Here is a 24,217-nt window from a genome sequence, read left to right on the forward strand (position 1 = left end):
GTCTGGGTGACTCCCAGGGTAGTGGTACTATTACCTAGGAGGAAGAGTGGATTGAAGAGGTGGGACAGAGGGTTAAGCCCAGCACATACCAAGTTTAGGTACTATGGAGATATGTGGGAGAGAGCCTGAGAGGCTATTTAGAAATATGTTTAGTAGCTAGAAGACAGAATGAGAGCTGGTGTTTGTTGAGCTGTCATTGCACAGGTAACTGTCAGAAGTCAAGGTATTTGAGCTCTGAAAGAATGGATGAGCACCAGAAAGACCAGAAGGATGGTGTACAAAGAACCGTGGGACAGACATGTTAAAGATGTGGAAGAAGGGAAGAGCCAATGAAGGAGAGGGAAGGAGAATGGGAAAGTATGATGAACCAAGTGCTCTGCTGGAGCCAGGGCCTGGGAGAAGGAGAGTTAGTACCATGGAGTTATGGATCCCAGAAGTGAAGAGGAAAAGATGATGAGAGGAAGATGGGAAGCCAGAGCTCCCTCCTCAAAGCTGTGGTCAGAGGCGCCTCCCGTGGCTCTGACAGAGCTGTTGTTCCATTTCAGAGGGCTGCACGCAGGAGTTCTGCTCTGAACCCCTTTCTGCTGGCCGAGGAGGCTGGAGTGACAGGTGAGAATGGGCACAGCTTTTACGGGTGCCGTGAACCTGGAGCCCTTCTCCAGAGAGGCAGTCGTGTGACAAAGTGTTCTCACCTTTGCCGATGATTGCCTTCCCATCAGTTTGCAGGGTGATCAGTGTGTGGAGGCTGAGCTTCCTTGGGGAAGCCAAATCCTTGAGAAACATCTGTGTACAGTTGGTACCCTAATATGGTGAGTCTAATTACTCTATCTGGGTCTGTAAATGACTGTGAGTCATACGATTATGCACTTCCAAAAACACAGAAGTGTCTACTACTCAGTACCACTTGGGGCTTTTGCTGCCATTTCTAAATACCAAAACCTTCAGGGCCACCTTGGTTACTGGTGTTAGCACAAATCCCTGGAACCTGGTCTTTGTCCTGGCTCACTAAATTCTCCTTCTTCTCCAGCAACTGCCAATATCAGCCTCTTCATGCAGTCTTCATAACTAATCAGAGGACTAGATCTGTAACTCTTGTGATTCCCTCTTCACTCAACACCCACTAAATGTTCCCACCCACTGGAGCAGTGTCCTAAAAGCTCATTTAAGTTACCTCTTAGCTGGGTGCATGTCCTGGTCTTACTCTAATTATCTCATTATTGTCTCAGACAGGGATCATCTATATTCACAACTTTATATGTTTCTTCTGTATCATTCTTCATGCAAGCGGCTGTGTGATCAGATGATGGCTTATCCAGTGTGTTTGATAATGTTAAGCAAAAGTCTCTTGGTGCGTTCTCTCCTTACCTTTAAGATATGTATTTTAGAGATATAAATAAGCATGATACTTTCTCATTCTTTCTTGACTAGTAATGTAATTAATTGTAAGGATTTCCTGTTTTTCTCACAGCTGTTCCCTCCCAGGTACAACAAATGATAAAACAACTATCTCAGGAAGAAGGAAAAAAAAGGCATTTGATAGTCCTGCTCAGTAGTTCACGAATAGTAAACAGAGTCTGGCATCCTGACTTGCATCATTGGCTGCAGGACCTCACTTAACCTTACTGTTAGTTTGTGTTTCCAGAGAATGTATTACTTTCCAGGAATGCCAGCCGGCAAGACCCAGTGTCAATAAAGGACAAAGCACAGTGTGGGATTGATTAGCCAAGAGCTGTGGGATAAAAGCAGGAGTGGAAGAATCTCGTATTAGTTCTGGCACTAGCTAGCTAAACAGATCTTGGAAACATCATTTAACTTCTCTGTGTATTGATTTCCTAGATATTCATTCCTCTTCTAGACAATTGAACAACTGAATTAAAAAATTGTTTCTATTCCTAGAACCCTATGACAGTATGAAGTAAGGGTTTAAACGACATGAATAGTAGATAACAGTTACTGCCTGGCAGGTACTTTTCCAATGGTGACATTAACTCACCGAATGCTCCCAAAGAGCCCATGAAGGAACATACTCCACACTCTATAGATGAGGGTGCTCAGACAGAGGAGGTTAAACAATGTGCCCAAGGTCATCAGATTTAAGGAGAAGCAGCAGGAGTCACCCAGGCTCCAGAACCTTGCTGCCTCGCTCCCTTGCTCATCACTGGAAGGGCTGCTCAGCCACCACGGCACCTCAGATGCACAGTGCCTGTGTGGTGAGGCCAGCTCAGCTTAACAGAGCTACACCATATTTACACTTAATCAGTTATTCCCTTCATGCATTTTGTATCAGTAATCCTGGAAATTGAGAAGTCCCATGCTGTCAGTTTTCTCTCGCTGATTAAATTTGCTTAGAATCATTTGAAAATTAGGAACTACAATTCATGCCTTTAGCCCCATCAGAATGCTGCAAAAGTATTTCCAGATATATATTTCTGCTGCTGCCATATAAAACCTTAAATTCAGATGGGTAGAATAAAAGACCAAAGAGGGTGAAGTATTTACCTTTTTTGAGATAAAGCTGAACCAGTTTGATAGAGATTTCCAAGACAAGTTTCTCCACCACACAGCCTCACATGGCCAGTGCAGGTTTCAGTTCAGCACAACTTGCTGTAAGTAAAAACTTACCCGAGGTTGTTGGTTGACTCGCAGTACATGTGTCTGGGATAGCAGTCAGATTTCATGAAATAGATTTGAGTTAAGAATAGTTTATTATATATAACACAGCTACTCTCACCCTGTTGGTAGGATGGCTTGTCACAACCAACCCCCGTGAGGCAGATCGGGCGTGGGCTGCTGACCTCTGGAGACTGGAATGTGAAGCCCCCTGGCAGTGCACAGGGCCAGACTCTTCTGTACTTAAGAGGCACCAGGCACCCCAGCAGCCAAACAAAGTCGTGATGCAAGTTTTGGCTGCAAAGCACGTTAGGGTTGCCTGACATGTCTGACTAAAATGTGATCTGAGAGATTTCTCAAAGCCCCGGTTGTTTTAAGGCACAACACGATTCAGTAGACTTTTATGGTCCTTTTAACTCAATCCTAAGTAAACAGGAGGCAGTGTGAAAATGAGGAAGCTCCCTCTGGACTCTGGACCATTGTCAGGTGGGGTCCCGGTCTGTGTTCGGGTGAACAGAGTACAGGCAGGGAGCTCTTTCTTCCTGCTTATGGTGTCATCGAGAGAATGGTGACACTGGAAGGCAGGGGGCCCTGTTATTTCTTTTTTTATTGGACAGATGTCTTGCATATTCTAGGATGTCAGTGAATATGAGCATGAGTTTGTACATTTGCTCTTTAAACAGATAAGATGCACATGTGCAAAAGTATGCTGAGACGGGAAGAGTGGAGTTGAGAGCCCATGCCCAGGGTTCAGGTGTGTGAGAAGCATCTGAGACAGAGGTGAAATAGAATGGGCCCAGCTAGGCATGGTGCCACACCTCTAATCACAGCACTGTGGGAGTCTTAGGAGGATCACAAGTTCAAACCCAGCCAGGTCAGCTTAGTGACTTAGTGAGACCCTGTCTCAAAAAATACAATAAGGTCTGGGGATATAGCTTAATTTGAATGCCCTGTGTTCAGTCCCTAGTAGGAAAAGGGGAGAGACAGAGACACAGAGACAGACACACAGAGCGAGGCAGAGAGACAGACAGGGGCACCACAGAGTAGTGGGGTAAGGAGGAAGACTGAGGTCCACTTTAGGCTGCTCTGGGGCAGGTAAGGAACATTTCACTTGGCTTAGGGTTTGGAGGAGGTGGCTTAGGCTCTGAGGCAGATAGGATAAAGATAAATCTTAGTTAACTAGTTGGGGGGAAAAAGGGAAGTGTGTTCTAGATAGGCCAAAGGCAGGAGCGAGGGTTTCAGGATATGAGCAGGGTGGTAGAGAACCATAAGCAGCTTCTTCCCAAGTCTTTCTGGTTAGAAGGAGTCAACCAGAAAATTCATAGGTCATGAGACTGCTATGTCAATAGCCGTTGAAGAAAAAAAAAGATTCAATTCATGAAATATTAAAAATACAAGTGAGCTGACCTTTCAGCAAATCTTTATAGTACTAAATGATTAAATAGGTAAATCCTTAGTAATTAGACCTCCAGGGAGAATTCATTTTGCATCTGGGTATGATAAGTATTTAGTAATTTGATACAAGTATTGCCATGTCTTGTGTTGAGCTGGGTCTCGGGCTGGTGATCACATAGGCTAGATATGGGGTAATACCTTTAGTGTAACGTTATTCCTGCCAACCAAGGCACAGAACCTGTTCCCAATGGCTTGCTAATACCTTCTGGAAGTCATAGAGTCAGTACAGTATGATGACTGTTCTTATGCCATCCTTGTCCAAAAAGAAGGAACATGTCAGGAATAATGATTATGACACTATCTTCACAGGGCTGGTGATGAGATATATTTTATCTTCTTGAGTCAGACAGGAAACCTGGGAATGAAAGTAATAAAGTGGCTTATCAAAGATTGTACACATGCCAAACACAGAGTGAAGCAGGTATAATTTTAACTGTGCTCAAGCTGCTGAAGATACTGGTTCCTTAGCAAATTAGGCTATTTCTGCATTTTGTTCTCTGGAATTTCTATTGGAGACTCTTCTTTTTTTTTTTGAGATGGGTTCTTTTTGTGTAGCTCGGGGTGGCCTTAATATCTTAAGCTTCAGTGATCCTCTACTTCAACTTCTTGAGTACCTGGAACTATAGGAATGAAATCCCAGCCCTCTGGGAGACAAAAGGATCACAAGCTTGAGGCCAGCCTGGGCAATTTAGACCCTGTCTCAAAATAAAAAAGGGCTGGGGATGTAGCTCAATGTGGAGGGCCTGGGTTCCATCCCTAGTACCTCCTGGTCCCCCTAAAAGATTGCGTATATATTCTGGCTTACTGTTGTTTTTATTGAAACAAAAAGTTCAGATTGCTTGCTGAATGAGAGGAAATGGATGTTTAAAACACTGACAGGCATTGTCAAATTGGTCTCCAAAAGGATTAGTTCTGAAATAGTCAAGGTTTTTGACTGTTACTGTAGGTCTCGTTTTGTGTTAAATGCTTGCACTGTTGCCTCTTTCAGTCCTTGGAAAAACTGCAGTAAGAAAGTGCCACCTGGTTTGTACATGGGAACCCTCAAGCTTAACAAGGAAAACAGAGACACTGTAGCTGGGCCAGCAACAGAGCCCATTTATACTCCTCCCGACCCTTGTCAAAATGGGGACAATTCTTTTAATATTCATTAATGTGAGAGGCAGAATATGACTTAGCTCCAAGTGTTTAAGTGCCCATCATGGATAGGATTGGACATTGTGGCATGGTGATTGGCCATTTGCATTTATAGTTTTAGGAACTGCCTCGTCATCCTTGGCCCAATTTTTACTGGATTCTTCAGCCTTTATCTTACTGATTCCTCTGTTTTATAAATAGTGATCCTTTGTCATGTGTCACAGATCCTTTTCTCCCTTGGTTTGTTTCTTTCAGCTTTCTGCTTTTTTGTCTTTTGCCAGTTAGAACTTTAAATTTCTTAAATTGCACATCTGTGACTTACTTATGGCTTCAGACTTTTGTTATCTTAACCGTACCCTAGGTATGTAACATTTTTTTTGTATTTTCTTATTTTTTCTATAATTTTTTATTACATGTATTTGAGGTTATTTTAAAAATTGAGTGCAAAGTCATAGCAGGAGAGGAGAAATGAGTTCTGGGTTTCATTGTACAGAAGGTGACTATAGCTAATGACGTATTGCATAATTCAAAATAGCCAGAGAAGAGGATTTTGAATGTTCTCATCACAAAGACATGGTAAATGTTTGAGATGATGGACAACCTAAGTATTCTAAGTTAATCATTGCACACTGGACAAATGTACTGGAACACTGCAGTGTATGGCACAAAGGTGTATAGTTACTATCTGTCCATTGAAGGAAAAAGAAAAATAGCAATCTATTTCTTTCAGCTTTGAAAGTTTATTAGCAAATTATTTTATAAGCCCTTAAATTTCCATGCATTGATAACTTATTTTACAGCATTGTTGGGGAAGTGAGTTTTATTTTATGAATCCCAAGTCTCTGCATACATTGGAAAAATTCTAGTATAATTATATGGAAGACGTCATTTACTATCTTTCGGAGATATGCCATTTTCAGCCTCCAGATGAGAAGCCATTATTTTAAAAATAGAAAGTTGGAAGACTTTGTACCAGTCTCAGGCCATTTTCTCCCTAGTCCATGCCTACAGACGTGGATCCGTACTGGGGCTCTCCTGGCCCGGGCTGCAGGCAGACTGCTCACCTAGTTTGTGAGGATGCCAGAAATAAAGGGAATAAATAATGACTCTCATAAGCCATCACTTACAACCTGTGTTTGACCTGAGATCTGAGACAACTAGACAGGGTCTAGGAGAGCACATCGGTGTCACACACTGGGCCCTAGGACCCTCGAAAACTCATGGTCTGAGCTGGGAGACAGGGCCAGTCATAACCAGGCAATGGGATCTTGGGTTCAAGGTCCAACCTTAACAGTAACTAAGATCTTTAGGAAAGCATGATAGTTTTCCAAGATGTTCTGAGTCTTGGAAAAAGAAAAAATAATTCTGGGGATATTTTTAACTTTCAAACTTTCTCATACGCTAAGTATAGTTAGATTCATTACGCATTTTTCTTTTTTTCCTTTCTTTTAATATATAGCCACTCACCAGAGAGACCGAATCTTCAAACATTTTACCAGGAAGCGCCAAAGGGCTATGCGAAGGCGAATCCACCAGATCAATGGACACAAGTTTATGGCCACGTACCTGAGGCAGCCCACCTACTGCTCCCACTGTAGGGAGTTCATCTGGTAAGAGATCCTCTGGCTCCCTCTCCCGAGTGCCTTTCTCACGAGAGACTTCCTTTGGTTATGTGTGATCATCAACACGAAAGCATGATCATGAAGAATCATTTTTAGGATCTGAGCTTTGCATCCTCTTCTAATATGTAGACCTGGGAATTTTAATTCCCATTCTCCCCCACACACAACAAAAAACTAATAAAAATCCCTGAATAATTTTTATGTCCAACTTTTAGATATTTATTTTTTTAACCATTTTGGTAAAGGTGCTAATGAGTCATGAACTTATCAAAAAGCATAAATCAGAGAAGCAAATTAGTCAATGAGGAGATAACTAATAAATTAGATAATCAGTCTGGAAGAAAGAAAAATCAGCATTATTGTTGTTAAGAAGACATGAATCATGTGATGAGTTATAAAAATTAGTTGTTACGAAGAAACTAAGTGCCCAGTACCTTCAGCCTAGAAGGTAGTAGCCATAAATGATTTTATATTATAATTAATTCCTGGCCATTAGGAACTAACGCAATTGAGAAATTACCTAAGTATTGGGGCAGTGTCTTACAATATATAAAACTGAATCTTAGTTTCAGTGTCAAATCTGTGGTTGTTTGCAGTTAACGGCAACATTAGCAATAGTTGGAGGCAACATTAGGGATGTTTACTGTACATATTTACTGTACTGTGCTACCGCACACACACACACCCATCTCAGAAGGGGAGACAGTGTAGTAATGTGAAAAGAGAACTGTGCTACTGATCCGTACTTTAATCACTTTAAGGAAGGTGGAGTGCTTAGTTCAGAGTAATTTCTGAATATTGACCAATTTGTACTGCTTTTTGTGGTTATTTTGGGTTTTTATCTTTTAGTTGTGAGAACTCAGAGTTAGTTAGTTTCTGGCATTTTTTTTTTTTTTTTTTGGTACCGGGGATCGAACTCAGGACCTTGTTCTTGCGTGACAGGTGCCAGAACCACTGAGCTAAATCCCCGGCCCTAGTTTCTGGCATTTTTAACAAGAGTAGAATCCTAAGGCCCTAAATGGACTATTGATACAAGGTGTACCTGTGCCATACTATTTATGGTCTTTAAGAAAAAGTTCCTATTACATTGTCTGGAAAAATGAGCCCATCTGCCATCTTTGAGCTGTGTCCCCTCTTGAGGGCAGGCTTCCCTCTCTGGTTAGCCGCGGTCCCAGCCCTCTCTTCCTAGCTTGCTTTTCCTAAGGTGCCGTCCTACTCCCTTTTATTTAGGGTTTCCCCGTTCTGTTTCCTTTTTGGTGTGTGACCTCCCTGGCTCCTGAAAGGGATTGTGCTGCCGACCTCTGACCTCAACAGATGTTCTTGATAGAAACTTACTTTCTGATTTCACTGAGTTTTTTTTATCAAAGGAAACATTAACTCCCTCCTACCTGAGTGCAGATACACACACACACACACACAGTCACTCCCTCCTCTTAAAATACTGATGTACACATTATGAGTATGGACTCTGTCATTCAGTCGCATCACCTACTGAGTATGTGAATTTAAGTTCTGTAACCTACTAGTGTCTTCTCATCTGCAAAATAGAGACAGTAATTTTATTTTATTGGTACAATAAACTTTTAGAGAGCAGTGCGAGTGCAAAGTGCTTCTAAGCATTTCTGTCTTTGATAACCCTACGAAGTAGGTGCTGTTGTCATTATTCCCTTTTATGTATGAGAAAATTATAACGTGGAGAAGTTACCTGCTTGCCCCAGACTACACCATTAGCTTCAGCATCTATGCTCGTGACCATGTGTGTTCCTTCCCTTGGTTTTCTGTGAGGATTAAATGAGCTAATACACAGCAGACCCTCGAGTGTCTGCTACCTCCTACAAGCTTGGTAAAACGTGCTGTTTGTTAAAGAGAGGAGAATAACATCACTGTCACCCAAGGGAGAGACAGAAATCAAAGCAGCGGGAAGGGAGGGCATCTTTCGGCGGCACTTCTGCCCTGCTGCGGACTGCAGGAGTGCTGTGGGCACAGGGAAGAAAGAGCGTGCTCTCCTCAGTGTACCCTGTGTGTGTGCAAGGGAGCCCAAGATGCAGTCATGTGCAGATGGGAGCTGCCTGCCCTTCATCAGGAGTTGGGGTTGCCACAGAGGGAGGCAGAGGGCCATGACTGTCACCCTCCCTCTATATCACCTGGAGCATTCAAAGCCTAATGGATTTGAATGGATTCTTGTTCTTAAGGTATTCTTTGTGTCTTGTGGTAACAAACAAGAATTCAAAAGCCACGTCGTCTTTGGCTCCTCCCTGAAATTATGTTTTCATGAAGGGCCAGGGGATGAAATTTCTTTGTTTAAGGACTATACTTATAAGAGGTTATTGCTGAAATATTTGACTGATGGCAAATTTTTTCTCTATTGTTTTGAACAGGGGAGTATTTGGGAAACAGGGTTATCAGTGCCAAGGTAAGAAAACATTTTTAAAACCATGTTTAATCTTGTTCTTATGTTAAAAAAATATACCCAGGGAAAGCAGGACACATTCCATTAGTATTGTGATAAATAACTGTGTTTAGGTCAAAGGAGACCCTATGTAATTATAAATCTTTAGTTTTGGTTAAATCTTGGCTATAACATAGAAAAGATATTTATATTTCTAAAGATAACCAGTAAAGTATCACTGTCTGAAGTCTGGTGTGTGCAGTAACACAAAAGTGCTAGAAGGTGGGGCCATTGAATTCAAGGCGTAGCCTTGAATCTCAAAGACACATTTTTGTTTTTTCCATTGCATTGTCAAGAGGGCTGAGAAATAGCACAATTCTGTCTTGCCTTTACCTCCTTAGAAAATACAAACTATTATTCAATTTTTCTTTTGGTACCGTGGATCGAACTCGGGTCATTGCGCTTGTGGGGCAGGTGGCGGCACCACTGAGGTAAATCCCCGGCCCTATTATTCAATTTTTTAAAAAAAAATTCATAATTTCAAAAAAATGTTAGAACTGCTCAAAGTTAAGCAGTTAATGATCTTGTAGGTTATTACACACTAAATTTATTTTGATTTTCACAGTTGTAAGACAGAACCAATGTACTGGTATTCCCGCACTGTTGGAAGACCCCTTACTCAAGGGACTTAGCCAAGCAGGTTCAGGTTGGCTTTTTATTTGGTCCTCCTTTACCATTGGTTTAAGCATTGTCACACGGTTTACACATACAGTAGCCTTTGTTTTTACTTTCGCTGCACAAATAATTGATAAAATAGCACTCTGTATTCTAGAGAAGTAGCCTACATGTAAATAAGGAAATCCTACCTTCTCTTCTGGAGGAGGAGAGATAAAACATTATCTCCCTTAGAAGAAGTGCATGATACATTCTTGTGTGTCTAATTTTGACCTTAGTATGTATAAAGCTTTTCATTGAATTCTCAACATTAGAAAAACTGAATGTGTAATCAATACATCAGTAATAATTGACCTATATGGTGTTAATTCAGTCTTCAATGAGAAGACAAGTCCCGAGCTAGGTCAGTACTACTCTGCAGCCTGGGCCTCCCTAGCACCAGGGCTATGCCTTATAGTGACCTACCCTTCTTACACATACCAGGAAAAGTTGGAAACTCTGGATAGACAGTGTTACAGTTCCAAGATTAAAATAAATGATTTAGAATGTATCTCTGTTACTTTCTTTTCCTCTTTAGCTTATAGTGCTAGGATGTTTGATGGTCTGATATTTAGAGGGTCACCTGCTGCTTAAAGAGCAAGAAAGAGCATAAATCAGGAGACCTGAGGATACCTTTGTTCACATCTTGCTAAGGGATATCAAACCAAATGCCTAGTTGCAAAGAGGCATACCATGCACACTCTGATCAAAAGCAAGCCAGAGTAGGTAATCCAGACAAAGCAGAATTCAGAGCAAGGAAAAATTTCAGGGGTAAAGAAGTACATTATATAATAATAACAGGGTTGTAACAGTGCTTAATGTATGTGTCTAACAATAGGCATCAAAATATGTGAGCCAAAAATGGAACTACAAGGAGAAATAGATAAGTCTACTAGTACAGTTGGAGACTTACATGTCTGAGTGATTGATAGACTCAGCAGGCAGAAAGTTGACCTAAACAGCACTGTTAGAGTTTGATCAAATTGACATTTGTGGAACACACCATCCCACAAGACAAGCGGATGACACATTCTCAAACTCACCGGAATGTTTACCAACAGAAGCCACATTCTGTGCCATAAAATCACCTTAACACATGTAAAAGAACTGAAATCATAAAAAAAAACCTTCTCTAACCACAGTGGAATTTAACCAGAAATCAATAATAGAAAGACCTGGAAACCCCAAAAGTATTTGGACATTGAACAGCGCTTTCTAAATAACACATGAGTCAGAGACTGAAGAGAATGTAAAAAATCTTTTGAACCCAATGACAATTAAATATAATTTATAAAAATACGTGGAATGCCATGAATGCAGTACACAGGTGATCATTTATAGCATTAGTACTCATATGAGAAAAAAAGAAAAATTTAAATTAATAATCTAAATCTCTATCTTAGGAAACCAGAGAAAGAGGAGAAATTTAAGCCTAAGGTGAGCAGTAGAGAAATAATAAAATTGGAGCAGAAATCAATGAAGTTGAAAACAGGAAGATCTATGAAACTGAAAGTTGTTTTTTTGAAAAGATCAATAGAAGTGATAAATTTCTAGTCAGTCTAACAGTCTAAAAAAACAAATGCCTCATTTGAAAGGTGGCCTTGAAATCCCCTTGTGTAAAAGATCTGTTCTCTGGGCTCTTGCAGTATAAAGCCCTGCAATGTGGTAGAAGCTCAATCTTTTCTAAGGAACAGTGCTGTTTGCTATTATGTCACCTGCCTTCGTTTACTTAATCCTAAGACCTTCCACTCATCCTGAAAGATTGTACCTGGTGTGTATTTTTATACTGCTTCATTGCATGTGTTTACCCTTTAATGACAAGCTCTACTCCATCTGTACTACGTCAGTTATCAGGATCAAATGAGAAAAAAAAGTGTTACTGAAAAGTTCTAAATATTCAGACAACTGACTGACCCATTCAGCAAACATTTATTGAACATCTACTCTGCCCGAGGTGTCCTTCTAGGAACTGTGGGAATGACTGGACTCTGTGTTAGGTTCACAGTGAGGGCGGCAGGCTCAGGGCTGAGCAGGATCAGAGGCAGGAGTGATGGTTTCAGGGACAAGGCCCCACGGGGGATATTTTCATGGAAGAAATACTTTTTGAGTTGTGTCTTATAAACTTAAGATTTAGTTGCTAGGCGAGTAGTATGTCCTAGGCATAGAGAAGGACTTTGACTGTGTAGGAAAGGGTGAAGATTTGCTCTAGAAAAATCAACTAGTTTAGTTTTTACTGGAACAAATAGATCCCATGGAAGAAAGATGACTGGTAGCATGGGGTAGCCTGAGGGGCCTGAAACTTGGCTGAGAGTCTTGATTGCTATTGATTGGCAGTGAGGTGCCCCTGGAATTATTCCGTCATGGGGTGGAAGTGACCAAGATTATATCCTGGGCAGAGTCCTTCAGAGGTCAGTACAGGTTGCAGTAAAGTCTGGGGAGAGGAACTAAGCTCAGGACTAGATGACAGATAGTTTGTGTATGAGCAAAGGAACTAGGATGGGTGGGCGCACTAGCTGCCATCACAGGGGCTGGACCTGCGAGCCCAGCTGCAGTGGCATGGGTACAGCGTTGATTGGTGTGGCACTGTGAGTTTCAGTAAATTGTAATTGTTGGGTTTAATTTCCTAGTGTGCACCTGTGTCGTCCATAAACGCTGCCATCACCTAATTGTTACAGCCTGTACTTGCCAAAACAATATTAACAAAGTGGATTCAAAGGTAAGTGGATATTAGTTTGCTATTAAGGACCGGCTCTGTGTGTGTGTGTGTGTGTGTGTGCCTGTACTCTCTTTTCTCCCCTCCTCCCCCTCCCTTCCCTCCCTCCTTTTTTCCCCTTCTCCACTTCCATCCCACATCCTTGAAGCCCATGTGGTATCAGAATGGAAATTTCTGTCCTTCTTTGTATCATAGCGTTTCGCACTTCTATTCTTGGGTAGTCTGGCCTCGCCTTGGGGGTGCCACCTCAGTGTTCCACTGGGCGTAAGTTCTATGGTTTGGTGCCACTCCTGTGGTGATGACGCTGTTGAGGTAGGACATCTGGCCCCCGGGGTGGGGGTGCTGAGTCTTACTGCTATACATGGTCTTCTCTGTGAGCTCAGGCTGAGCCCACAATCTCTCAGTGCCTCCGTCTGAAAATAGGATCCATGCTTCCCTCATGGATAGTTGTGATTAAATGAAATAGAATTGACAAGTATGTTGTTAATTGTAAATTAGGCTAAGTAAAGGCCGTTGGCTTCCTCTCGTCTCTTAAGAAATTGGGGGAGGGGATATATAGCTCTGCATAAAAGCTGAAACTTCATTCTTGCCGCTCACATCACATTGCTCTGGGATGGGCACACGTTTCAAAGTCTGGAGGGAGAAAACAGATGGGGTGGGAGTTGGTGACACTGAGCACTCAGTAGATTTGCAGATCCCTTTGAAGGTCTGGCTGTGAACTCAGTGTTTGCAGGACTGCTAAAGAGCAAATGTACAGAGAGGTTTGGATCATAGATATCTGAAAAAGACCAGCACCGTCTCCCCATCACATCGTGGATGGAGCTCTTGCTGTTACTTCACAGTGTGAGGCAGGCCGTAGAGCGTGTGCCTGGTGTCATTACTTGCTGGAAACAGCATGTGCGATTATACGAAGACCTTGGGGTCAGAATGTAAATGCCAGACAAAGGCTGGAGAGGGTGACTTGTTAGCACTCCAGGGTCACCTTGGACGAACTTCCTTCTGTGTCCCATGTGTTCTGCGTGCCTTCTCTTTCCCTCCATGACACAATGTTAGTGTATGAAAGACCCATTTAATCTTGCTGTCAAAGGTTCAAGAAAGTAAGGGTGAGTGTGGGGGACTCAGGGAGAGAAGTATGGCCTGCATATAAAAGATGAAATTAAAATCTTAATTTCTGTTTCTCTCTCCTGTGAACTAATGTGCACCCCTCATTTCTGTCATGTCTTGTTCATTAGCAGACGTGCTGAGTCTGGCTATGAGACCTGAGAAATTCACCAGTGCTGAGTCCAATAAAGAAATAAGTTTGACTCAGGTGTCATAGTCACACTTTGCACTTGGTCGTTCCTATTATAATTTTTTTTTTTGGTACCAGGGATTGAACTCAGGACCTTGCACTTGTGAGGCAGGCACAGTGCCAGTGAGCTAAATCCCTGACCCTCCTATTATAGTTTTTATCAAGGATATTGATAGGAAATTTTAGATCTTGTTCTCTTATGTTTTTTACTTTCCAGATTGCCGAACAGAGGTTTGGAATCAACATCCCACACAAGTTCAGCATCCACAACTACAAAGTTCCAACATTCTGCGATCACTGTGGCTCCCTGCTCTGGGGGATAATGCGACAAGGACTTCAGTGTAAAAGTGAGATGTTGGGAACCCACTTCTGTATGGGCACACCATGCCACAAGCTCGTGCGATTCTGTGGCCTCAGCTAGGAATGACAATTGTAGACATATTGTAAAAGAACATCTTAGTAGTTTTATATTTATATATCCTTATCAGGCATATAAAGAGAACTCCATCTGATCCCCAGTTAACCACTGAACGTAAAGTCACATGTTAAATCCTGTGATCTAGCCAGCTAAATAACATCTGTTTTTTGGTTTTTGTTTTGGTACCGGTGATCGAACTCAGGACCTTTGACTTGCGAGGCAGGCAGCAACACCACTGAGCTCCATCCTGGCCCTAATACCTGTTTATTTCTGAGTGCAGATGAGGCATTGTGCTATTCATTGGTGTTTGAAAGAGGAAAGGATGGGCTGCTGATCAGAGATGGCAGAGGCGATACAGCCGGAAGAGAATGTGGGGTCATGAGTAAGGGCTTGTGCGAGGCTTCCGGGCTGATGCCCTCAGCAGAAGCAGGCATGGAGTAAGCTGTCAGAGTGCTGTGGGGCTGCCCTGGGCCTCCTCCAGGAGTGCTGTGATGGAGGTTGCAGGCAGGAGGGGAGTAAAGAGCAGTGACGCTTTGGCCATGGCCTCGCAGCTCCCTGACTTGCCCAGTGCGGTGTGGAGCTCAGGCCTGAGGGAGTGAGGGCCTACCCTAGTCTGTTAGGAGTGGGGAACTGTTGGCCTTGAGCTGTCTCCCACTGAGAGGCAGTGATCCGGCTGTCCTGGGTGTACCTGAAGCCCGATCAGCTGTCCTGAGTCTCTGTGCAGAAGAGCGACAGAGGAGGTGGAGCAGCATGTGTGCAAGCAGCCAATGCCCCTCGACCGCCTGACCTACAAGCCTGCTTCTGTCAGGAAACCCACTTGTCTTTTGGAACAGCAAATTCCTTTTCCTTGTAGGACATCATTTACTGTTTCTTTTTTCATAGAACCAAAACAGCAGCCTGCTCATGTATAGCTTTTAAGGCTTTTGGTTCAGGTGGTCCCTGATGCTAACAGGATGGTTTCACCAGGTGTGGTGTCCACCCTGAAAGGCACTTTGTGCTTTCCTGAGGTTGTTGTTGGAATGCAGAGCCATGTCGGCACTCACGTATGTGGTTCTTGTTCCTCCTGATGGCCTGAGGGCAGATAGCACACCTCCACAAAAGCATTCACTTTTGTTGTCATGTGGTGGCTTTGAAAGGCCAGTTGCACTCTGGGGTTTTTCCTTGCCGGTCTTCCTGGGAGATAAATTTCCCATGAAGCTAATGAAGCTGAAGCTTCAGAACCCTCCTGTACTTGGTTTTCTGTACTTTTTCTTAAAGAAGGGTTCCTAAATCCCACAAATCTGAGCCCCATGAAAGCTAGATAGTGTGTGCTCCCAAAGATGGACTGATTCCATAAAATAGACATTTTTTACACACTGCTCCAGTTCTGCCTCCCACCAGCAGGAATCTGCACCAGGATTTATTTCTGCTGATTAAACCTTGGAGCCTTCATAGTCCTAAGTCGCTTCCTGAGCACATGGAGCTTCACTTGCTTTGCTAACTTCTGAAGACTGCCGTTTACCCTAGCCTTCAAACATTTAAAAGTTGCATTTTCTTCCCCCATGAAGCAGAAGCACAGGCTGCAAACACCGAGACCCATGGCCCCACAGGATGCCTGTCTGCTATGAGGGCCACCCACCCACAACAGTACTCAGAAAGAAAGCTCTCCGAAGCAGCTCTTTTCTCAGAAACATTTCCATCCTGTGTGAACCATGATCTTTCTGTGGCATTTAGACTGCTGCCCTTTATTTCACTGTTGAGAGAAAAAGAATAGTCAGTTGACAGGAGTCTTTGTGATTTAACTGACTGAACTGTCACTATGATGAACATTTTAATCTTCATTTTGGATCATGCCGTTGAGTTGGCAGTGACAGCTATGAGTGATTTACATGAACGCATTTCATCAAGTCATAGTGAAAAAAATGTACTTGAAATCTATGAGTCTTTAGTGTGCCAGGATTTCTGCTTCTGCACAAAACAGAAATATGAGGGTGATCGGAATATATGGTGAATGGTTAAATACAGTGTATTATAGTAGGAGACATATTGCCATTTATCCCCCTCAAAATGCTGCTCCTCTCTTTGAACACACTCTTTCCGTTGTTCTCGCCACTTTCTGAAGCAGTTCTGGAAGTCCTGTCTCATGAGTGTCTCTGCAAGGTGTGATCAAAAAATATGTAAATGCCCCTGCTGAGTGTTGTCCAATGGAAAGGGGGCTCAGAAAACTTTACGGTATATCCTCAACCACCTTGTTCACTGGATCTGGGACCATGTGTCTTCTGGCTCTCCCAAAGTCAAAATGACCATGAGAGGTAAATGTATTGAGTTGATTCAGGACGTCAAGGCAGCCATGACACTGCAACAGAAGACACATAGAAAAGGACCTCCAGAACTGCTTCACAAAGTGGCAAGAACAATGGGATAAGTGTGTTCAAAGTGAGGGAGAGTATTTTTATTTATTTATTTATTTTTCCCAGTATGGAGGATCGAACTCAGGACCTTGTGCTCAGGCAGGCATGCATGCCACTGAACTGCATCCCTGGCAAGGGAGAATATTTTTAGGAAATTAGTAGCAGTGTGTCTTTTACTGTAATAATTTTTTTAAAAATTTAAACACTGTACTTTTGATCGTATCCGTAGGTAAAATGTAAGGAATTGTTATAAGTGAGAGTTTAACTTTTGTGAGATGACACTCTTCTGCCTGTATAGTTCCTCTATTGTAGTTTTTCAGGTTATTAAATTTCTCTGTTGCAGCACATGTTGACTGAGATGTTTTCTGAATATAGATTCTCTGTCCTCTTCCTGCAGTTTGTAAAATGAATGTACATATTCGGTGTCAAGCCAACGTGGCCCCTAACTGCGGGGTGAATGCGGTGGAGCTGGCCAAGACCCTGGCGGGGATGGGCCTTCAGCCCGGAAACATCTCTCCAACCTCAGTGAGCCTTTGCTTCTTCTCGTGGATTTAATTTAAAAGTTGTGCAGTTGTGGTGAGACTGCATGAGAACGTGAGGCATGGCACCCTCAGTGTTTCTGATACCAGCAAATACAGTAAAATTTATTGCATTTTAAAGAAATTTTGTTTCACAAAGAGTCTTACTATATGATAAGAAATAATGAGCATGCTGATACCAGGAAGCAGGAGGAAGGTTTTTTCTTTTTCTTTGTCATTACTTTTTAAAATTGGCTTTGAGTCAGTATAATCTGGTGAAAAGCTTAGAGCCCAGAGGCCTGGGCTGTGCCCTTGGCTGGGGAATGGGCAGGACAGTTGACCAGGAACCACAGGCCCTGCTTTCTCACCTCTCCCAAGGTTGAACTTGAAGATCTCCCTGGAATCAGCAGTTCCACAGTTTTTGTTTAAGAATAGTGAATTTATCTCCTGCCTTCAGCAGCGGACAAGAGTTCCTTCCTCTGGGCTCCTGGGAGTGAGTGGAGTTGGGTCGTTTGTCATTCTGTCTCCTGAGCCATCTCCACCTGCTTTGCCTGGCAGCTCCTGTCGCTGCCTTCCTGACCAGCATTGGCGAGAGCCAGGAGCGGCCATGCTGCGTGGCTGTGCAATCTGTGAGGTGTAGTTTCATTCCTGGTGGGGGAGGATTCTAGACTAAACTGCCAAACAGCCTCTGGGCACATAGGAAGGGAAGTGCAATCACTGAGAGGTCCTTGGAACTTAGAAAATACAGCACTATCCACTTCATTTCCTTTTTACTGAAAAGCTCCTGCTTCGTAGACTAGGGACTTGTACTGACCATGTGTTCTTGATTCCAGGGAGGCATGGGAGAAGTCCAGATCTGTCTGTCTTGGGTGTAGGCAGGGAAGATGTTTAAATGGTAAGAGGAATTTCTGATAGATAGGACAGTTGTTCTTCAAAAGGGACATTAAGGATTTCAGCCTGAGCCCAGGCTTCTAAAATATGGTGGGGACAGATAGGTCAAGAATGGGAAGTGCCCCTGGCCGTTTGAACCAAGTATCTTTCAAGTTATGATATTTAATAGAGGGAAAGCCAAAATTACCTCTTATTTGGCAATGCAGCATTAAAAGGGGGGAATTTTAAGTCTAATAAAAAGAGAAGAATCGGTTAAAAGAAAAAGACTGAGAAACATTGGCTTAAAATTTTCTAGCCACTGCTAGTCCACCCACAGGAAGTATGCAAGTAGAGGAAGTGAAATTTAAACTGGTACCATTTTTCTGTCTTTGAAAAAATTGTGATGAGAGATTTAGAGGAGGAACTATTAAAAGCATCAGATTTTTAAGATACTCTGTTTTATATCTTGCCGTCACTATTTTATGGGTTTAAGTAAGTAAAATCTTTAAAGTTTCAGGCTGCTGCACAGTTAGTTTGTTGCCAAAATTGCTTAGAAGATGCCCCAGATAAGCTTTTTTTTTTTTTCAGCTAAAAGGCTAAAAATTCCAGGTCATTAGATTTTTGATCTGTTATCTAGCTTGTGTGGTAAGCATACCAAAGTGGGACCTGCAGAAGTTACCTTCCTTGCTGTGAATGGCACACGGGACCAGAGCCGCTTTGCTGCTGGGGTAGGGTGGTGACACAGGGACACTCGTGGTGCTGGTGAGGGTGCAGATTGGCCCCCTCTGTAGGGGACACGTTGGCTGTGTATCAGATGCCTTCAGAGTTAACACTGTGGTGCAAAGAATGGCATTCTTCAAAAGTTATCTTAGGAAGATAGATGAGGGTATTGATAACAGCGTAAGTGCATTGACTGTGCCAGGCACCAATCTAAGTGGCTTCTGTGCGTTATGTCCATTGACTCTTCGTGGTAACACGTGTGGCAGGTGCTGTCATCCCCTCAGCCCTGGCAGAAGGGGAGACCAAGGCTGGGTGAGGTAAACCTGCTGGAGGTCAAGGCTGGGGTGCAGAACGGTCCTTTGAACCCAGGCAGCTTCCTTCACAGCCTGAACTCACTGTTACCCTTTTTGAAGGTTTGCAAGGTTGCTCACAGTGGTGATGTTAATACCATAAAAATAGCAGTTGACCAGCACTTTCAATAGCAAGGGATTTAGTAAGTAAATGATGTATCCATAAGAAATATGGAACAGCCATTAAAACTACTGATCTTGGGCTGAAAGTGTAGCTCAGTGACAGAGCTCTTACACACCATATGTGAAGGCCTGATTCCATCCTTAGCAGCGCTCACTCACACACACGCACAATGAGAACAAACAAAAATCCTCGTGTTCTCAAGAGATAAAGATAGGAAAAATATACATGTCTAAGTTTTAGGTTAAAATATATGTTATAAAGCACTTACTGTATATTTAAAAATTAAGTGTGAAAGCATACATCTCTGCATGTTATTAACATGTGTATATATTTTTTACATATGTACAGTACATACCTAAACTCTTAACAGACGCCTGTTTTAGGTACGTAAAAATTTATCCTTCATGCTTTGGGTAATTTTTCCAATTTTTAATTGAATTTTTATTTCTTATATAATTTAAAATTTTGTATAAAAAACATTGCTTCTTCCACCTTGTGTCCTTGTTCTGATTGGTACTTGACTCTCTGAGCAAACTTGAAAACCACTCTTTGCATGAAGTACCCACTAGAGGGCACTCCTAGAATCCGACTTCCCTGTGGGAAGCCACTGCAGAGGAAATGAGAGGGACCAAACTAAGGCATTGTTTCCTTACCCCTCCCTTTCAGCACAAGCTCTACTCCTTAGCATAGATGTATTTACAATGCTTTTTTGCCATCGAGCAGTAGGAACAGACCGGAAGCTGATGCTGAGGCAGGTTTGAGTTGTACAGCCAGATCACAGAGCTGCGTTGACCTCTCCTCTTTTGAGATAGCTGAGGGTGAGACCATTCCCACCTAGGAGGGTCTTCTCCACTTGTCCATGTGTCATGGTCACACTGCCGTTTCTGACTCAGCATCCTCCTCCTCTTTGCAGAAACTCGTTTCCAGATCCACCCTAAGACGACAGGGAAAGGAGGGCAGCAAAGAAGGCAATGGGGTTGGAATGAATTCTTCCAACAGACTTGGCATCAACGACTTTGAGTTCATCCGAGTGTTAGGGAAGGGGAGTTTTGGGAAGGTGAGTCTTGGCTCTAACTGTCTGATTGCACCAAGCTTGAGTGGTGTGTGTGTATGTGTACCTCCATTTCTCATGTGTGCCTGCAGCCTAGGAACCCCAAAGAGGCTTCCCTCATGCTCTCTCCTCATCCTGCCCTAGGTGATGCTTGCAAGGATAAAAGAAACAGGTGAGCTGTATGCCGTGAAGGTGCTAAAGAAGGATGTGATCCTGCAGGATGACGATGTGGAATGTACCATGACTGAAAAGAGGATCCTGTCCTTGGCCCGAAATCACCCCTTCCTCACCCAGTTGTTCTGCTGCTTCCAGACTCTGGTGAGTCTGGAATGCTAAGACATTCATTGCCTTAGCAGCCATCTTTGTTGAGGAGCTGTGATAAGGTGCCGGAGATTTCATGAAGTTGAATATCAGAAAATTTTTTGGAATGGGGTTCCACGGTCAGCCCACGTGGGGGTGATCAGCAACTTCTATCAACCTCTGGAATAGCTGTAAACTAGAGTATCACCCCTTCTTCCACGAGGCTATCCTGTGCAAGGTTCACCACAATTATGAGGCCTAAGGATGAAAAGATCTTTGTATTTAAACCTTCTCTAGCAGAATGATGGTCACAGAAATCAAAGAATAGAGAAAGTATCATGGGCCAATTGTCTTGGTGAATTTGGCCATGATTCTGCTTCTAAATTTTAGGCTATTTTGGACCTGGGCACAAGAGAGCAGAAGAAGGGTCTGAGTGGACTTAGAAAGGGCACATTGATTTGCTGTGTCCCAAGATGTTGCTCCTGGCCTCAAACAGAGACTCTTTTGCTTGATAGCATGGGCTGATCTTGAGATTGAATGTGTCGACCTGTAATGGTAAGAGCCATTATAAAAGCAATTAGGAATGCTTTTGGCTGCAGTTAATGGAATACCCAGCCAACAGTGTTGTAAATAATAAACAGGAGGATAGGTTTAGCTTATTAGTACCAACTTTGTTCTTGTTATTTCACACAATAAGTTCGGTAGTGACAGTGCTCTTGGATTTGTTGCCCAGTGACACTGGATGTGTCGATCTCTTGGGTCTTGGGGTATTTGTTACATCTCTAGATATCACATCTTTACAAGACAGCATTGAAAGCAGCAAGCACAGAGCAGAGGGCAAAGCGCCACTCTCCTTTACCACAACGATTTTTCCTAGACTTAGATCAGCTCTTAGTGACAGAGGAGGCCGGAAGGGCAGATATCTAGCCAAGATGATCTGTGCTATGATTGGCACACAGCAGGCCCTGTCCGACCCTTGGGAAGGGCACTATACTGCCCGCTTGGCATTGGACTCTGAATGAGAGAGAAAATGCCCTTTGAGAATGCACCACGGGTGGGACAGGTGAACCAGGTTTTCCTTGCATCAAGAGGTTCTGGGCGAGTGGATTCTGGGCCCATGCCTTGGCTGTGACACCGTCAGGGAAGCAGAGGACACTGCAGAGGGAGGGGTCATCTTAGCGGTGAGAGGTGTGATGGCAGGTTTCCAAGAAAAGCAGCAGCCATGCTGGAAAGAGAAAGTGAGTAAGAATTAGATAGGCAGAGAGCGAGAAAGTAAAGGGCCATGCAGCGGAAGTGGCACTCATATAGGTCTGGGGCTGGGTGGGGCATTGGGTATGAGCAAAGCGTGGTGCTGTCTTACAGTATACCCATATCCTTTCTCTGCAAGAAGCAACTGATACTAGTTTCACGTGTGGCCTTTCAGATAAGTTTTTGTACATAAAGCACATATGCACACCACATATATGCATGCATATTTCTCTTAAAAACACAAATAGTATATTTTGACTATGATTCTAGCCCTAATTTTAAAAATAGAGTAGTATATTTTGGAGATTGATTGGGATTTTTACACACTTTGCTGACTCATTGTAATGGTTGCATAGTATTCCATTTAAAGAGCATGCCACGGTTTATTTTACCTGCTCTCTGTCGCTGTATGCTCAGTGTACCTGGTGTTTTATTTCAATCAGTGCTGCAGTGAGCCTGTATACTTTCATCTTTGGCTGCTTGTGCCAGTGTCTCGGTTATTAAAAATGGTAGGACTTGGCCAGAGGGTGTGTGCATTGAGATTTTTGAGTGGGTGCTCTGTGTGTAGTCTGGAGAACAGCTGCGCAGGGAAGACTGGAAGCTAGCTGGAGGCCCATTCGAAGGCATGTGTAGCACGGACTCCCCTGGGGTCATGGTGTCTGGGGAGGCAGCGAATGGCTTCTTGGGCCTCCCTTTGAACCCTTCCCCTGGGGTCTGGGCTCTGCGAGGCCACCCTCTCCTGTCAGTGTGCTCAGTGGCTCCTGATGGCCTGCAGCCACGATGCCCCACTGCCTCATCCCACATTCACTCCTTCCCATCTCTGGCCCTTGGCTCTTTTGGAGCTCCACTTGTTTCTCTCCTCCAAACTGGTTCTTATGCTCCCCACATTGCCAACATACAGCTCTGCCCCACCCACTTGATCCTCCTATCCAGCTGTTTTCTTGGAGAGCAGTGAGGTTACAGCTGTGGGCTTGAGAAGAGCATCTGGGAGGTGATGCCGGCCAGCTCCTTGGATTTCAGGCTCTGCTCGCCAGGGCCACTGTGAATACCATGGGTCAAGCGGCAGAGCTGGGTTTCTGCTCACACTCAGGCCTGAGCCAAAATTGGATGGTTTCTTATGACCTTAGGTTAGGTCAAATAGAATTTAATGATCTTAGTCTGGCCATGCAGCAGTTTTTGTTCCAAGCTACTACTGATGGAGCAAACAAAGAAATGTCTCAAATCAACCCCAAAGGCATTTTGCTTACAAAAGAGAAATCCCTGCTTCTATACAAGCAGTTTAAGTTCTCACCCAGAATTAAAACATGTCATGGCAGAAAATAAGAAATCGGGCCAGGGATTTAGCTCAGTGGTGCCACTGCCTGCCTCATAATCCAGGGTCCTGAGTTCGATCCCCGATTCCAAAAAAAAAAAAAGAAACCAACCTGGAACAGTTTGGGGGCCCAATGAACAATTTTTCAGGAAAATACATACATTGTGCAGTTTACTATAGTTTTAGTGGCCCTGCGGGATTCCCAGTGTTCAGCAGCTGAAGCCTTTAATAACATTGAAGTCTTTTTTTTTTTCTATTGAAAGTTTGATGCTTGTCCACAAGGTGGCAGTGGTTATTGCAAAGTGATTTTTATCTTGCAACCAGAGAACTAAAACACATGGAACCACTACTGGGCGTTAAAATGTGTGGATTGCAGTACACATCTCTAAAACAAAAGGATAGAGGGAATTTGCCCCTGCCTTAGTTTAGAGAATAAGTGAAGGAGGGGAACCAACTTAAAAGAATCAAAAGAGTTTTTTCTCATGGCAAAATAGAGGTAAGCAGTTTTCATTTTGCCTTCTCAGGCTTGTGTCAGACTCCACAGTATGAAAGGCAGCTGTTCACTGTGCATCCATCTGCAGGAAACCCCCAGCGACTGGCCCTGTTTCCTGTTATACAGTGAGCGCTACAGGACAGAGCATGTTAGTTACTATGAGAAACTACAGCAGAAAAGATAGGGACCTTTTGGCTGCCCAGTTCCACAGGCTGTGGCTGACTGGTGAGATGCTGACCTGAACCCTGTCCTGGAGGGCTTAGCTGTGAGCCTAGGGCAGACATGGATGTCCCTCCCCAGCCATCTGTGAAGTCATGGTGCCAGGAAGGCCCTTGTAGGTGTGGGAGTTCCCTCAAGTCCCTCCCTGTGGAATGGCATCACTGGAGCCCTGGGAAGAGCCCCTTGCTCTAGCCTCCTCTAGCTGTGAGTGGTAGAGACAGGGTTCCAGTGTGGGGCCCACCTCTGACCTGTCCGTCAGTCCTGTGTGGTCCTCTA

At 43.4% G+C, this 24,217-nt stretch overlaps 1 protein-coding gene across 2 annotated transcripts in view; it reads left to right on the forward strand.

Annotated features, from left to right (window-relative positions):
- Window positions 1-24,217, forward strand: part of Prkch (protein kinase C eta) — a 209,799-nt gene that overhangs the window by 103,904 nt on the left and 81,678 nt on the right. For both annotated transcript variants that reach the window (XM_021247846.2, XM_004837435.3), the window contains exons 3-9: window positions 6,659-6,809; window positions 9,200-9,234; window positions 12,552-12,640; window positions 14,146-14,275; window positions 17,134-17,261; window positions 20,232-20,375; window positions 20,514-20,687. In XM_021247846.2, the coding sequence (XP_021103505.1) occupies window positions 6,659-6,809; window positions 9,200-9,234; window positions 12,552-12,640; window positions 14,146-14,275; window positions 17,134-17,261; window positions 20,232-20,375; window positions 20,514-20,687 (851 nt within the window). The remainder of the gene's footprint in view (window positions 1-6,658; window positions 6,810-9,199; window positions 9,235-12,551; window positions 12,641-14,145; window positions 14,276-17,133; window positions 17,262-20,231; window positions 20,376-20,513; window positions 20,688-24,217) is intronic.

The sequence above is a fragment of the Heterocephalus glaber genome, unplaced genomic scaffold (genome assembly GCF_053883595.1).
Source record: "Heterocephalus glaber isolate CG9 unplaced genomic scaffold, H.glaber_assembly_v1.0 deba00001608, whole genome shotgun sequence".
Lineage (NCBI taxonomy): Eukaryota > Metazoa > Chordata > Mammalia > Rodentia > Bathyergidae > Heterocephalus > Heterocephalus glaber.